This window comes from Taudactylus pleione, unplaced genomic scaffold, assembly GCF_031769625.1.
Source record: "Taudactylus pleione unplaced genomic scaffold, aTauple2 ptg000016l, whole genome shotgun sequence".
Lineage (NCBI taxonomy): Eukaryota > Metazoa > Chordata > Amphibia > Anura > Myobatrachidae > Taudactylus > Taudactylus pleione.
The window spans coordinates 28684637-28701710 of NW_028284418.1; the positions used below are offsets into that span (position 1 = coordinate 28684637).

At 42.8% G+C, this 17074-nt stretch overlaps 1 protein-coding gene across 1 annotated transcript in view; it reads right to left on the reverse strand.

Annotated features, from left to right (window-relative positions):
• Nucleotides 1-17074, reverse strand: part of LOC148541906 (collagen alpha-1(XIII) chain-like) — a 139949-nt gene that overhangs the window by 90194 nt on the left and 32681 nt on the right. The window contains exon 2 of the mRNA XM_088476620.1: nt 6688-6757. Coding sequence (XP_088332746.1) covers nt 6688-6757 — 70 coding nt within the window. The remainder of the gene's footprint in view (nt 1-6687; nt 6758-17074) is intronic.

Consider the following 17074-nt stretch of genomic DNA (forward strand, 5'->3'; position numbering starts at 1 on the left):
TGGCCCGTGAAACATGCAGAAATGCTAGTTTACGCATATTATTATTATTGTTATCATTTATTTATATGGCGCCACAAGTGTTCCGCAGCGCCTTACAAAGTACATAAACAAATAGGTTGACCAGTGACTTACAGTACAATGCAGTACAGGACAAGGACATGGATAATATACATTGCTATATTAGCGACCATAACACCCAGATAAGCAACAGAGCAAAGTAACCAAGTGTTAGGTGCTCTAGTGGGGAGTAAGAAGTAGATGAAAATGAAGTAAGGAGAAGCACAAGAGGGTAGTGGGCCCTGCTCGTAAGAGCTTACATTCTAAAGAGGAGGGGCAGACAAACAGGTGTGACATAGATGGGGTAGGCAGGGAGGAAGGAGTAAGTAGCAGCAAGTTAAGATGAGAGTTGGAAGGTTTTGATAAAATAGTGGGTCTTGACAGCCCGTTTGAAGGATTGTAGAGAGGTGGAGAGTCTGATGGGGAGGGATAGAGTTCCAAAGGCGGGGGGCAGCACGGGCAAAATCTTGGAGGCGGGAGTGGGAGGAAGTAATCAATTGGCTTGAGAGGCAGCGTGCATTTGTTGAACAAAGAGGGCAGACAGGAGAGTGAAGGGAGATGAGGTCCGAGATGTAATTGGGAGAGAACCTTGAATTGGGTTTTGAAAGGAGAGGGGAGCCAGTGGAGAGCTTGTAGGAGAGGGGAGGCAGATGTAGAGCATTTGGAGAGGAAGATGAGCTGAGCAGCAGCATTGAGGACTGACTGGAGAGGGGAGAGAAGGGAGTTGGGATGTTACAGTAGTCCAATCTGGAGATGACCAATGAGTGTATGAGGGTTTTAGTGGCATCCTGGGTGAGAAAGGGTCTAATCTTGGAAATATTTTAAAAATGATAATGACAGGACTGCAAGAGATTATGGATATGTGGTTTGAATGAGAGGGAGGAGTCCAGGATAACTCCAAGACAGCACACTTTGGGGCTAGAGGAGATAGTTATGCCATCAATTGATATGGAAATGGTGGGACATGCGGTTATGTTGGGGGGTGGGAAAATGATCATCTCAGTCTTGGACATATTAAGTTTAACAAATCGCTGTGACATCCAGGAAGATATAGCAGAGAGGCAGTTGGAGAAGCGAGTGAGGATAGAGGGGGAGAGGTCAGGGGAGGAAAGGTAGATCTGAGTATCATCAGCATAGAGATGATATTGGAGGTCAAAAGAGCTGATGAGATCACCTAGTGAGTACGTATAGAGTTAGAATAGGAGAGGTCCAAGAGCAGATCCTTGGGGAACACCAACTATAAGGGGGGGGGGGAAGAGGAGTCATGAGAAGAGATAGAGATGGATTGGTCAGAAAGATAGGAGGATAGCCAGGAGAGGGCAGTGTCACGTAGACCAAGGGAGTGAAGGATTTGCAGAAGGAGAGGGTGGTCCACAGTGTTAAAAGCAGCAGAGAAGTCAAGGAGAATGAGCAGAGAGAAGTGGCCCTTGGATTAAGCAGCAAAGAGGTCCACGCTGACTTTTGTGAGGGCAGTTTCAGTGGAGTGGAGAGAACGGAAGCCAGACTGAAAAGGGTCAAGGAGGGAGTGGGAGGAAAAAAAGGTGGTAAGGTGATTGTAAACAACACGCTCAAGGAGTTTAGAGGAAAATGGGAGGAGAGAGATGGGTCGGTAGTTGGAGAGAGTGTTAGGATCAAGGGAAGGTTTTTTAAGAATGGGGGAGACAAGGGCATGTTTGAATGCAGAAGGGACAGTGTTTGATGATAGGCAGAGATTAAGGAGGTGGGCAAGATGGGCGCAGGCAGGAGAGAGGTAGCGGAGGAGATGTGAAGGGATAGGGTTAAGGGGGGAGGTGGAAGATGGGGAGGACCGGATGAGGGACATGGATGTCAGAGTCTGTGGAATATGATATCATGACGTATGGAGTCAATTTTAGATGTAACGTAGGTAGCAAAGTCAAGGGCAGAGAGTGAGGAGGGGAGGCGAGGAGGGGGTGGGTGGAGGAGAGAGTTGAAGGTGGCGAAGAGATGCTAGGGATTTGAGTACTGAGAGGAGATGAGGTTCTTGAAATATGACTGTTTAGAGAGGGAAAGGGCAGCACTGTAGGATGACAGCATAAATTTGAAATGGAAAAAATCTGACTTTGAGCGTGATCTTCTCCACTGTCATTCGGCAGTTCGTGAACACTTTTGCAGGTATCTGGTGCACTTAGAATGCCAGGGTTGAGATGTGGATCTGTGAGGGTGAATAGTGATCGCCAGAGCAACAGAGTGCAGAGCAGAAGTAAGGGAGGTATTGTATAGGGAAGTGGCTTTTTCAGGGCAGGAGAGAGACAGGATAGGGGAGAGAAGTGAGTCATTTCTTTAGGTTACGGGCCATTCATCATCAGGGGTCTGAAAAGGACTGCCTGAGTGATATTAAGCAAACTCTAAAAACTGAAAGTTTTCAGAGTTTTCCTGCGAGAACAAGCACCATCTTCAGATGATGCTTGTTCTCATTGCCCTGCTCCTTCCTATGGGAAGGAGTTCCGGGGATGCGAAGAGGGATCCGAGCGGATCCCTCTGCCGCCTCCTCACTGACTCCCCATTGGCTTTGCACATGCGTGACCTCAGGTGCTGAACTCAGGTCACGCATGCGTAGAAGTCGGCAGCGGGGATGCGCAAGTAACACAGCTACTTCTGTAGCTGCGGTACTAATCGCAGGGAAAGCTGCTTTTCGGAGCAGTGGTCCCCACAGAGGAGCAATGATTCATTGCTCCGGTTTTAAGTATGCCCCGCAGTGAGGTAAATACTTCATTATTGGGGGCCATACGTTTCTAAAAAAAAACAAATCCACAATAAAATATATATTTGCATGGTTATAATATCAGATCTGAACAACAATATAAATAAATTAAATAAATGCAGTATTACAGAGCTATTGCACTAGACACATGTTCATAGAACGAAAAGGCCCTAGGTTCCAAGACTTTCCATTCCAATCCTTCCATTACATGAACACAGGATGATTACTAGACTGAATATATAGCTTACTGCTATTTTGCAATGACTACTCAATTTAGCATCCAGCCACAAAATATCATTAAATTCAGATTTTTTCTGGAAATTCATACAAATATTTTGTAGACTGATTACAGATAGAAAAAATGTAAATACCCACAATTACTTTTTCAACAATTTTTTGTTTAAAGTATACTGGAGGTGCAACAAAGAAAGCACTAAGCAGCACAATGCAAATTATTAGAAAATATAGCATTGAGTGAATATGTTTTATTTTAAACCAGGGGTTCTTAACTTGCCTAAAATAGACAAGCATGGGATGGTTTTCATAATCGTAGTCTTGTAACATGACTAATAATACTATCAACTAATAAAGTTTTATTTTTCATATTTATAATATTTTCTAGAAGTATACAGTATACAGTATTCTATTTAATAAATAGAATAATAATAAATCATTTGAAATTAAACTGAGACTAATAGACATTGTAGTAGGATTAAAAGGGTTAAGAACCTCTGATTAAAAAAAAAGAAAAACTAAATCTTAGAAAATATAATACACTATAGAATAAAATAAACTCATGCAGCTGTGATGATTGCAACAAGCAACAAAACAGACACAAAAGGTCAAATAATTGTACTAAATAACACATGAGTACCATTAAATCTAAATAACTTCTTAAGAGCTTGGTTTTGATGAATATTAAAAGAGAGGGGTCAGGTCACTAGAAAATAAACCCTGACTGCCACTGAGACTTTGCTAATGTCAAAGTTCAACTACACATACAAACTGTACATTACGTAACACTGGTTTTACAGAGACCATTTCTATAATATTTAGTGCTCTCATATCCCCCATGATCAGTTTGTACTAGGAAGAATGAATTAAATTAATTAACCCTATTCAATTATGGGTATTCTCAGCTTTATTATCTAATTGACAAACTATATATTTTGCTTCTGAAACATTTAATATACTATTACCCAAACTGTCTGTGTTGCAAGTAACGCTACAATGGTATCAATACAATATTGGAGATAAGTATATAGATACTCTTAGCAAAGCTCTATAATACCACCTATAAAGTCCGCACTACAGTGACAAATCCTATGTCTCTAAAACACTCAGTGGAGCAGTTTCAGGATCTAGAACCAAGGACCAGGCACTGAATCTTAGGCATTGTGCTTCTGGATATTATTATTATATATAATATTATTATTATTATTATTATTACTATTGTTTTTTTTTTATTATAAATGTTCATTATTTAATTTACTGTTGTGCTGTAGCACCTCCATACATCCCACCAGGTCTTTTCACACATAAAGGGAATGAATTTAGAGAGTTAGGAGAAAATTATTGGATGGCTCCTGATAATCAAGTATCCAACTCGCTGCAAGTAGCAGTGGTGAATACAATAACACCAGAGGAAGATCAGCTCTCCCTGCAATTCTTATCACTGCTACTCTAATAGTGCTGAAACTTAGCAGTCTAACTCAGCAGTGTTAGTGCACATGAGTGAACTTGGTTTCATGCATGCGCACAAAGAATCTAGCCTCTGAAAAGGGGCGGAGAGATCCAAATGGATCCCTCTTAGAAACCTGGGACTTCTTCCCATAGGGAAGGAGCAGGGTTCGGGAATCACCGCCATCTGAAGGTGGCAAAAATGCCCTCTGTCAAGCTCTGAAAACGTAGTATTTTTGGATCTTGATGAATTTAGGTCCCCATTGTAATTTATGTGGACAGCGGGCCAGAGCAGGAGATATCTCATATATTACCTTTATAATAACTGGCCCTGATACATAACATCTACAAATGTAGAAACATTTTCACCTACTTTTGTAGAAATTAAGGGATAATTAATGAATAGACCCCTAAGTCTTTCTGCACATCTTAAATCTGCCCCACATACAGTGCAAAATGGTTTTGCCAACAGCAAATTTGTTCTTTTTTTGCGCCCAGCACTGAATCAGTCCTAAAAGAGTATTTGTCAACTTGGGCAAAAACTCCTCTCTGGGAATCCGGAGGTGCAAATGGTGTCATCAATTCCCCGGGAGGCTGCCTACTCTCTAGGGAATCCAGGAGAGCTCCACAAAATTCATGACTCTCCCAGACATTTAGGGGTAAATTTACTAAAGTGAGAGTTTTTAGAAGTGAGTTTTAGAAGAGATGTTGCCCATAGCAACCAATCAGATTCTACTCAACATTTAACTAGCACCATCTAGAAGATAATAGCTAGAATCTGATTGGTTGCTATGGGCAACATATCTTCTAAAACTCACTTCTAAAAACTCTCACTTTAGTAAATTGCCCCTTAGAGACAGATGGGAAGTATCCAAAACACTTAAATCCATAAAGCTTATTTTTTCCATAATATAAACTCCTGATAAACCTAAATGACCAGGACAAGTGTAAATAGGTTTTTGTAATCATTTCAATTTATTTGGGACCTGAAAGGAAATGTCCAGCAGAGTTTATAACTTGAGCAAGCTTAACCCATTTCCTAATTTTCGATTTCAAAATTACAGGAGCTCTATACACCAGTGCAACCAGAAAAAAAGAAATACATAACCACTGGTTGGCATGATGAAGAATGAGCACTGAGACATGTAACAAGCAGTGTAACTGAGCGCTGTCCCCAGGTAATGCTCTGGCAGCATGTGCTCCGATGTAAACTTATTCTAGGCAATGCTCTCAGTAAGTGGATGAGCACTTATTATGGCATTTCAGTTACAATGTAATACTGTCATAACATGTTTATGCCAATTCTGGTAAGGATTGTAGGGCAGGGCCTCCATCATTATGGGTCTGTGGTCTCATGCAATTCTTATAATATACCATTTGTCTTTAATCCTCTTTTATATTGTTTATGCGATTTTCTGTAATGCTCCATGTTATTTTTGTGCATCTAGCTAGTATATTAGCTACACATTTATCTCAGGAACACCCACACATAGGGCCTCATTCAGAGGCGGTCGGAGGATGCAAGCGGTCGCTCAGAAACTGGGCGGCCGCTTGCATCCTGACCGCCCGCCTCTGTTTCAGTCGTTAGGCTGTGGGTTTACACCCACAGCTCTAACGACCGCTAGGGTGATGGTCGCGATGGTCAGAGACCATTGCGACCATCGGGGCTTACGACGAGACCCTAGGGTAGGGTCTCACTTGTCGTAAGCCCCGGAGAGCTTCTGGCTCTGTCTGAGCTGGAAGCTCTCCACTAACATCACTAGTGATGTCAGTGGGGCCTCCCCCAAATGGCAGGCGTTCCCATGGGAACGCCTCCGTTTGGGCTGCCACCCCCCGGCACGCCTTCCAAACGGGACGAGCTGTCAATCAACATCGACAGCTCGCCCCCTTTGGAAAGAGACCCGCTACGACCGGCGCTGTCGGTCGTAGCGGGTCTCACGCATGCGCACGAAGGAGCCGGCTCCCTCGTGCGCATGCGCACTTGATAAACATCGAGGCAGCCGTGCGGTTGTGGACCGTATGGAGCCTCTGAATGAAGGCCATTGATTATAAACTAATTGTGAGATAAGATTATAAACTAAGCATATTCCGTGTAGATCAGTGTTCTGCAATCTGCTCATTGCATTGCCATTCTCTGCTAAAAACAACAAATTAATTGGCTTTACCAAGACTCCTACAGATTTTATGGTGACCCTTTCCATGAAGCATAAATGGATATATGTTCTCACCAGGTGGACACAGGCATTTCCCACTCGTGTCTCTTGCTTCTCGTAGCCTTGGTAGATAGGATTTCAGCTTCTGTAATAGAAAACAACAGGGATACATTTTATTAATTGCAGCACTAAGATGGCACAGCCCATTTTCAGGATATGATCAATATTGTTATTAACACAGTTGGCAGAAGCCTGAGAATCGGAGTTAAATTAGATCTACAGACTAGCAAGATGAATGTTATTGGATTCGTGGATGTTATCGGATTCATTGTTTATAAATACATTAAAGTTCTTCTACTTTCTCCATACCCAGAGGAGTACCGTGTAACTATGGCGCCCGGAGAAAGTGCATGTTGCCGTATCCGCCCCCCCCCTCCCGGTACTCAATTGTGCCAGTGGGGTATGGCCAGCCTGCAGGGGAATACTGAAATGAAGAAAAAAACCAGCAAACAGTGGCAGTATTATGCTGGGCATTGAGGTCACATTGGGGGAATAAAATGCTTCAGTGATCTGACATTAAGGGTAGCTCCTTTGGCACTGCTTTATTTATGTATAGCACCTAGGATCTGACTTTTATCTCATTTGAATCATTATTACTCAATAGAGGAGATTGTATTATATATTCTGATCATTTAATTTAAATTGACAGAGCACATGTGGTAGAGTGAAATTACACAGGGTGCAGAGCTTATTACTACAATTACTGCCCCAAGCAGCTATCACTGGAGTGGGAACACCTATGGGAAGCTCCATTCTCAGTTATGCTCCTACATCGCATATATACATTGCACCTATATTAATGTGAGTAAAACTAACCATGTTCTGTCTACCACCATTATTTCAGGTCTCCTAATACAGTATTTTTTAAAAGACCTTTCAAATAACACTGTGTGGTCATGCCTAGGAACACCTCATTACTTTATATAGCAAAACAGTGACTTTTTTTTAAACTCAGACCTGACTCAGACACAGCCAGCCCAGCTACGACGACCGCTTGTCACACTTGGAAAGCTGGTTTCAATTAAGCCGACACATCATCGCTATATACGGCTAAGGACAGGTATTCGTTATTATGAACAGCCATAAATCTGGCCAGATAATTTAAACGTGACATTACTTGTCTGGATACCAACCAGGAATCCAAATTGGAAAGACACCCAGGACTGGGTGCAAAAGGGTTTCTAATTGACTCCATTTGTTCATAATATTCGAATGTGTCTAATCCATGAACATTGTTTCAATATAGATAATAATACACACTAGGATATTATTGTTTTCAAGAGTATATAGTATTTTATCTTGTCATTTATTTATTAATTTATTTATTTATTTATTTTTGCAATTGTGGGTAAAATGTTCTTTACTCCAATATATGAATTTTCTATAGAATAAAGAATTTATTTTTAATATATTATATAATAATATTTGGAGCCATGACTGATTTTTACATATTAGTGGATTCTTCTATTTCACAATAAGAGCATAATTAGCTCAGTCTGAGTTTCATTTAGCATTGTTTGTTTATGGGTATTCACAAATCCCAATTTTACAGACTTGCTGCTCTATACTAATTAGCTGAAGCTAATTGCACATTCTAAATTAATATATGGTAAATTAGTGCCAGGATCATTATTCGAGTTGTTGTAAGGAAAGGGGAGGTGACAGAAGATGATCACAGAGGAGAGAGGGCTGGAGGGGAGACAATCTGGGCAGCTTCTGGGAGCATGAAATGTAGAAACGGATCTCAGATACATAACTTATTTAGGATATAGAGCAAACAAAACGAGATCAAACTAACTGACAGCTGTCATACTGTGCAGCACCCCATGAATTCCAGAAATCTGAATGGCGCCCTCTGTCCATTTAGGTGCTCGGAGCTCATTCTCCACTGGAACCACCTTTGCTACTCCACTGTCCATACCATGGAATAAATATGGTTTAATGTGGTAGATTAGGTTTTCTTGTCTCAGAGCAGCAGCTGATAAACAAATTGAGTGAAACAGTCTTTGTACCTCTGTATAGATAGGGATAATATTTCCTGCATGGCAGCGAGTCAGGCATAGTGCAGGCAGGTGCCGTGCTCCTCTATTCCCTCTGCATGTATATGTCAGTACTCAATATAACCTCCATGCTGGTTCTGTATGTCAGTCCTGGGGTGATAGAACGCTTGGCATAGGCATATATATACATATATATATATATATATATATATATATAATAGCAATGTTTTGCCTAGTACACAAGGAGAATGTTTGTGATTTAGGCAGAATTTCTTAAAACTCATCACTTGCTTTTTACATAAAACACCCCCATTTTTAACAAAGGCCGCAAAGTGTTATATTTAATTATAGGGAACTGAACATATCATGCACCCCAACAGCTGGACCTCACAGATGAATATAGCAACAATACCCACCTACATCCTAGTGAAGAGGGCAGAATTGGAATAATTTTCAAGGAGATCGCTAGTCCGTGAGTAGGGGCGGAGCTGAATGACGAGATTCTACACAAATTGCAACAATTGGCCCTGCCCCCATTTAAATATTCAATTTAACGTGAGGGGCGTGGCTTAATGACACAAACCGTCCGCCCCCGCCCACCATCACCACCCTACTGCTTCTCCTCCCTGGGCTTCTCCCGGGGAGGAAGAATAAAAAGTAGGCAAGTATGATTTAGTGGCGTGGTCCTGTCAGAGCCTCACTTACTACTATAACACAGGTTATACAGGCAGGATAACATCACTATCACAAGCGGAAAGCTGTTCTCCCATCCACAGCCGAACCCGTCATCATTAGGCACATGCACCAGACCCATGCTAGTGCAGGAGACTTGAATGAAACTGGCTACCTTTCCCTGTAAGCATGACTCAGAATAGTACAGGACTCAAGGTACACACTCACGACACTCCCATGACACTTCCACAAGTCAGAACAGTTCAGTGCGTTTGTGTTGTCACCGCCCAGCTCCCGCCTCAAACTTCCATTTCACGCCAAGAGAGATCTGGCCAAAATCCTTCCGACTCAGAATTGGTCGGAGGTAAGCAACAATGCGTCTGTTCCCTTCTGTGCATGTGATGTAGGCTGAAACTCGCTATTTGCTTTCTTGAAAAGAGATCCATCCTACGCAGCATTAGCTGTGATGTGACGGAACTTGTTTTTAAAGGAATCTGCCCCTAAGTCTGCGAAAAACCATGCGAACAAGAGGATCGCTGCTGCTTTCTTGCAAATAACATGAGCAATGCTGTAGCAAGCACACAGCACATTTAGGAGCCTATTTATCATTTTTCACACCCTTTTCACATTTTGTAAAAAAAAAAAAAAACTACTCCAGTCCTGGCCCTTACAATAAATGTGAAGGGAAATGTAATATGTTTCAAATTTACTAAAAATTTGTAAAAAAAAATACTGGGAGGGAGCCCTGTGATAATAACACTATCTGGAGAGTATTCAGGCTTCCCCTGCGTTTCCCCTACTCCAGCTCAGCCTTCTGTGCCTGCTGACAGACAGAGCAGGGCCCGGAGTATGCTTCTGTGTGTGTCGGATAGATCACAGGTTGATCACTGTAAAAAAAAAAAATTAGAATAAATAAAAAATGACACTAACCTGCACCCGGATTCTGGTGATCATGATCAGGTGCGCGGTCAAACTGTCATGGTATTATTTGTGTAAAATACCCTGAGAAGTGCGGGGAGGGAATTGGCAGGGACTGGGGGCCTGATTGACTACGGATCACAATATTGCGTAGATACGCAGTTCAACTGCGATAACAAGCTAATACATTGCGATCGCAATGAAAACTTAGCTCAACATAATGACGTCCACTTTACCATACGCACATCCGTAATGCTTAGCAGAATAGCGAAACCATCGGTAACATCGAGTACCTTCTCAGCCTCATGCACACTTGCACAAGCCCTGACCTTACTCAGAAATTGCTAACAACACGCACGCTATGAGGCCTCACACTGCGTACGGCAACACAGTGGCTAATTTATGCACACCCCTGCAGCGACGTGCGAATGCACTGGCACGTCTGCAGTTCCCCGACCACCCCTCGTCACCACCCACAAACGGTGCTTCCTGTCAATCACTCTGCGTAGCCTCTGCAATCGCAGTGCCGATCGCATTAGCTAGTTCGCGCACGCATACTGCGATGCATAAGCATGTGCAGAACGCAATTGCGTGCGTAATAGCAACTGCGATCTTTGCTGAATCAGGCCCTGAGCTCTCTCACAAACTCTGTCCCTGCACGGAAATTTTTAATACAATCATGTGATATTTCATAAATTCGCAAAGTGAATTTAGGCGAATATATCTCGCTACAACTGCATTTTAAATGCGGATTGTGGTACCCGCTGCAAACAGTCACACCGCTGCTTGGCTCCTTTACAAATGTTGCCATTCTTCATTTGCTTTTGCTCCCTGTCAGTCTTCCAAAGTAAAATAGTAAGTACTACAAATCTCCCCACAAGTCCTGCCTCAGCTACATTTCTGCTCTCACCTATAAATCCTCTCCCAGTCACCCTTTGTGCTCCTTCAATAAGCTTCTAACACAGAGCCGTAACTAGACTTTTTGGTGCCCTGTGCAAGAGAGAGCATTGGCGCCTCCCCCATATTTTAAATAGGGATAGGGACATAAGATAGTGCACCTGAAAAAGGCCATGGCTTCAAGGGGAAGGGCCAGGGAAGAGATAGGGGAGGCCAGGAGATGCTGGGGATAAAAGAAGAGGAAGCTACAAGTGAGAATTATAGGTGGAAAAGTATCGTGCGCGTGCCCGCTATTCCCTGTATTCAATTCCAAAGTAGGTGAAAACGGGAACATGCGAAACTCTGATCGGCGAAAAAATACGGGATTTTTCGGGAAATTATTGTAGAACCCCCCTAAAGATGTCCAGACCATGGGGATCACTATGGATACCCCCGTTTTTGCCTGCAAAATAAAGTCGGGTTTTTAAATAGCCACGGCAGATGTTTTTTCCCGACTTTGAAGTGATGCAGAAGAGCACTTAGCTTTTTTTTTCGTTTTTAAAAGTGGTCCCATCAAATTTGGGGTACATGGAAATGGGTGCAAGCATATTTTTAAGTCACTAAAATTATTTTTTTAAATTCTGCAAAAATTCTGTTTTTTCCTATTTTTTTTTTTTCACCCCAAAATTGTAAAAAAAAAATTGGGGTGTCCCGATTTATTTTATTTTTTAATTTTTTGACAGAGATCATTTTAAGGGGTCATTCCCAAGGGTGCAGGCTAATTTTTTTAAGCCTGCACCCCTAAACCCCAATTCCGCATTTTTTTTCGCCAGCTAAAGGCAGGCGAATATTTATCCCCGTTTTTTTACAATGACTTTTCGCCGAAAAGTCAATGTAGTTGAATACGGGGATAATGAAAATAGGCGAAAATTACGTCATCGGCAATAAATTTTCGCCGATTCCGACATTTCGCCTCAAATTGAATACGGCCCTATGGAGTGAAAGTACCAGAACAGATATTCTGTTATATTGTTCCAGCACAACTTAAACCCTGTCTTAGCTGGATATATAAGGCCTTTAATGGTGTCTTTACCATTTCAAATAACAGCCCAGCATAAGCGGCTTCCAATATAACACCAATGAAAGCCAACAATACATCATCAATGCTGTCTCTAAACATCAAAGCTCCAGTGCATTTATATGATCACAAAGGAAGGTTGGAGGGCAATGTTACTAGTATAGCAATAAAGTCATTCTGCCGTATAACACCTCATATATATACCAGTCAATATAAGAAAATGCAGATGCAAAAAATGTTATATATACAGGAAACAGCTTTTGTAGAGGGATGCTTGGAGGATACTATGGGAATGTGAAAAGAACTGGGCGGGTGCAGTGTCCCTGATGGATGAATTGTGCTGGAGATATACTACTCGGCAGCTAAGTGCTTTAGTAACCCTGACAAGGGAGCAGGATGTGAGAGTCCAAATAACTGTCATTTCTACCTACTTGATAAATGTCAGATGAACCACCCGTTCAAAAATAGATTAGTTTAGAAATAAATTTACAGTGTAATTCCAGACAACCGTCAGTATTATTAAATAACCTTTCACCGTCTACAAACAAATGTCTTATTTTATACAAGTTATAAATAACTAAGTTCTATTATTCTTGCTTTGCTTCTGTCAGTGTGGAGTTGTAATTGGAGGAGGGGGGTGTTGAGAATTGCCATCAGGGAAGCCGCAGTCAAAGGCTACGCCTTCCTGCATTTGCTGCACAAAGAGGAGTATCTTGGAGTGGGGCACAGGTAGCTCACTTCCACTGCCAAAGTGTTAGGCCTGAGGAGAGGGGATGGTCATTAGTGACACTGCCATAAGGGCGGAGGTCTCAGCAATCACTGAGAATTTATAAATGGGCTAGTGGTTGTCAATCAATCAGAGCAGTTATTGACTTAAAAAAAAGAAATGTAGACCACACGCAGGTAGCCTAGATTTGGACAGAAAGCCAATACTGGTAAATGGTAACTTGTGACTATCTCCATGGGGAGGAGATGGCACATAACATCGGTTACTAAACAGTCAAGTTATTAAGGTTCACGTAGCTTGAAGCTAGTTTTATTGTTCATGATAAACAGCAAAATAACTAAAAATATACCCAAACAGTAAGCGGCAATCATAATGACGACGTGAGAATGTTGACATGGTTATCATGTCGACAGCGATCGAATACGTGTTCATCATGTCAATATTGACCATGTTGAAATTTAGCATGTCGACACTGATGAAATATTGACATGGTCAGAATGTTAAAAATGTGGTTTAAAGGTAAGTCTATCCCTAACCATAACAGTACGCCTAACCTCTAACCCTATTGGTAACCCTAACCCTTAAACCTATGCCTAACAGTAATGTTGACATTTTGACAATGTTGACATTACATATGTCAACATTCTATCCATGTCGAGATTTTCCAGGTGTCAATATTTATGATGTAGACATTTTAACCATCATACATGTCGACATTTTGTTGCGGACATTGTCACTGTCGACAATCTGACTTCAACCTGACTATAAATATGGCAAAGTACAAATTTACAAATAAAATGCTGAATGGCGAAGCCAAGGAGGAGCTGGAAGATCATGAAGCTGGAGTTTTGCACTTCTAGGTAAGGGCCTGTTCTGCTGCAAAACTGAATTTATACAAATTATGCCACAACTGCTCATATCTAGTACCTACACTCTGAAAATATGTCAAAGCTATACAAAAAAGTGTTGCAATATTAAATTAAGAGCAGCAAGACTGAAAATGTTGTAGAAAAATAACAACTTGTTTGTACACATTAAATATGTCACGGCAATATTCGTGTAATGAGCCACTATTGGTAGGTTTACCATACTATCCCTTTAAACCAGGACACTCATGAATTAAACAGGATCTGTGGCTGATTAAAACCAGGTGAAATGAAGTCAGCCAGCCACTGAACCTGTGTGTTACTGCCTTTATACCTAAATTCCAGGACCTGGAGGCTGGAACAGGGGTCCAAACCAGATCAGACCTGGAATTTAGCTGGCGCCGACCGAGAATATTCCCGAGTCGGCGCCGTTCACACCGGAGTCAGGTCTGCAGTGACCCAATTTTTCCAGCGTTGAAGTGGACGCTTGGAGATGACATTATCTCCAAGCGCCACTGAAGCCGGCCAATTGGCAGGCATGCGACACGATCCAGGTCATTGTGACCCAGATCGCGCCATTTACACTCCAGGGTTTCACAGGTTATTCTCATGTAAAACCCTGCAAGTTACCTGGGTTGGATTGCTGGGTCACTCCACCCAGGAATCCAACCCAGTCCCCTTTTGCACCAAGGAGCTACCCGGGTTAACCATGCAATAACACAGGTTTTAAAAGGGGTATGATTTATGAGTGTCCCGGTTTAAAGGGATAGTATGGCAAGTCTAACTATAGTTTGTAGGTACATCTTGAATTTAAGCAGACTTTCTTTAACACAATATCAACCAGAACCTTCTATCAGCAAGAAACTCACAGCTCTCTTTTGCAAAGTATCTTTCAATTTGTTTTTAAAATGGAATGTTCTGTTTACTAAGGTGGTGAGCTGAGAAATGTACTGTGGGCCTGATTCAGAGCCACTCGCTAAAAGCGAGCGCTCGCTCTGAATCAGGGCGTCCCCTTTTTTTTTTTATAACCGGCCTCCTGGCCGCTCTCTAAGCTGTGCGTGACCATCGCGACCATCGGGCTTGCGACGAGAGCCTTGTGGTAGGGTCTCGTTCCCGCAAGCCCCGAGTGATGTCAGTAGGGCCGCCCTCAAACGGCAGGCGTTCCTTCGGGAACGCCACCGTTTGGCCAGCCACCCCCCCTCCCCACCTACAAAATGGGGCGAGCTGTCGATCAACATCGACAGCCACCCCATTTTGTTGTGAGCCCGGAGCAAGTGATTTCTCGCTCACTCCGGGGCTCGCGCACGCGCAGTGCGCACGCGGAGCATGCACACTGCCCGGCCATCGACCCACTTGCGAGCGCATAGCGCTTGCGAGCGTGTCTGAACCAGGCCCTGTGTTCCAAACAATGATTGATAGACAGATACATAACAAGTAACACAGCCCCAAGTGTCAATTATTACAATACTGTTGCAGATAAACTACTGTTCTTGCCCATTGTCCTGTCTTTTATTGAATATCAGAATATTTTGAAACATTTATAAATCCAGCATTGCCCATCTTTCTAATATCTAACATCAAACCAACATTATTGCAAATGATGCTGATGAGATTAAGGAACCATCCAGAGGAGCTCAATGGTTTCCGATTACTTTAGCACCTGGAGTTGTTTCCCTTTCTCTAAAGGAGCTTTAAGTGTAAACAAATATGTCAAAGTGAATGACCCATTAGTTGAAAAGATTCCCTGTGGACAACAGCAATGGAGATTGGCACAATTTTTTGTATTGGGTTTTTCCTACCATTGTATTTTGAACACTGCAAATTTGTGAACTATGGGCCTGAATCACAGTTGTACACTTTTACACAGCTGCTGCGAATTTGTACGTGAAGGCTGTGCAATAATATGGTAATGCTACAGGAGGCTCGAGGCTCTTGTGTAAATGGAGGGGAAGGGTTAGGGTTAGGGGTTAGGGTAACGTTCCTGCTAGGCTGTTTTAGCGGGCGCGGTGCCCTGCCCTACTTCTGGTGGGCAAAAAGCATCCTGCCCTCCTGCAAAAAATGCCCTGCCCTCACAGCCTGCGGGTGCCGTATTCACCCGCGAGTCGCAGTGTCCCACGGGGGGGGAATGTGCGGTGACCCAGTCACCGACGGCGAATAGACGCCGGGCGCATGAGCCTGGCATCTATTCTCCCTGTCAGCAGCGCTTGGGGGCTGGCCGGCGCGTGTCTGTAAGTGCCGGGCATGCCCCAAGAGTGACAAAAAGGGTGACGCGTCTTTTGAATGGCCATTCTCCCTTTTCGGGTGCATTCCCTAGCTCCGGCGCCCTGCCTGCCAGAGCTAGAGTGAGCACTATATAGGGTTAGGTACTAGGTGGAAGGCTAGGGTTAGGCTGCGGGGGGGGGGGGGGGATAGGGTAGGCTACAAGGGGGAGGGTTAGGGTAAAGCTGCTAGTAAAGTGGGATACGGTTAGCAGTTAGGGTTAGGACTCTTACCTAATTGAGTCAAGATTCTGACCGCCGGCATCCTAACCCCCGGGATTCCGTACCGTGGCCATTTTCTGGTGTTCTGAGCAGCGCAGACACCCGAGGCGGGACCACGGCCAGGTAAGTTTAAAATAATATGGGTGCAGGGTGTGCTTGATACATCTCCCCCTTAAGTGGCTTAGCTACCCACTGGTTAGAGAAGGGTCAGGAAATCATGCAGTGCCCTGAATGAGGGCTAGCTGTTTTCAGCTTGCTGGCAGGATATCTTATTTTGCACCAAACACACTACAATGACTTTAGACTGTAACCTGTGCTAATTCACTATCACAATATCCATAAGAATGAAAGTGATGAGAAAGAGTGATAACTGTGAGTATCAACCTTTCTGACATAATCCTTCTCTAGCTTTTGCATGGATGGATTTGTTCATATGACCATTCAGGACATGTTAGTTTTCTGAAGGCTGAGCATCTGTGTGTAAGCATGTCTGTATGCTATATAAACAAAACAAAGGATTTGCATAAGGTGTACTGTGAACTGTTCCTCCCACAAAACGGAAAACCGCAGATCTCACTGAGATCTCTACTGCAGGGAAAATAGAGACAAAACATTATCAGCCTTCCCCAAACAATGGTATTTCCTAAAGATAGGCATTTATGTGGGTAACGAATGAATGTGAGGGTGAAATAAAAACCACCATAAAGGGAAAATACCATATTAACAGGAATGTTCATTGTACAAGGTTGCAGACACAAAAGCTACATTTTATAGAACTAATATAT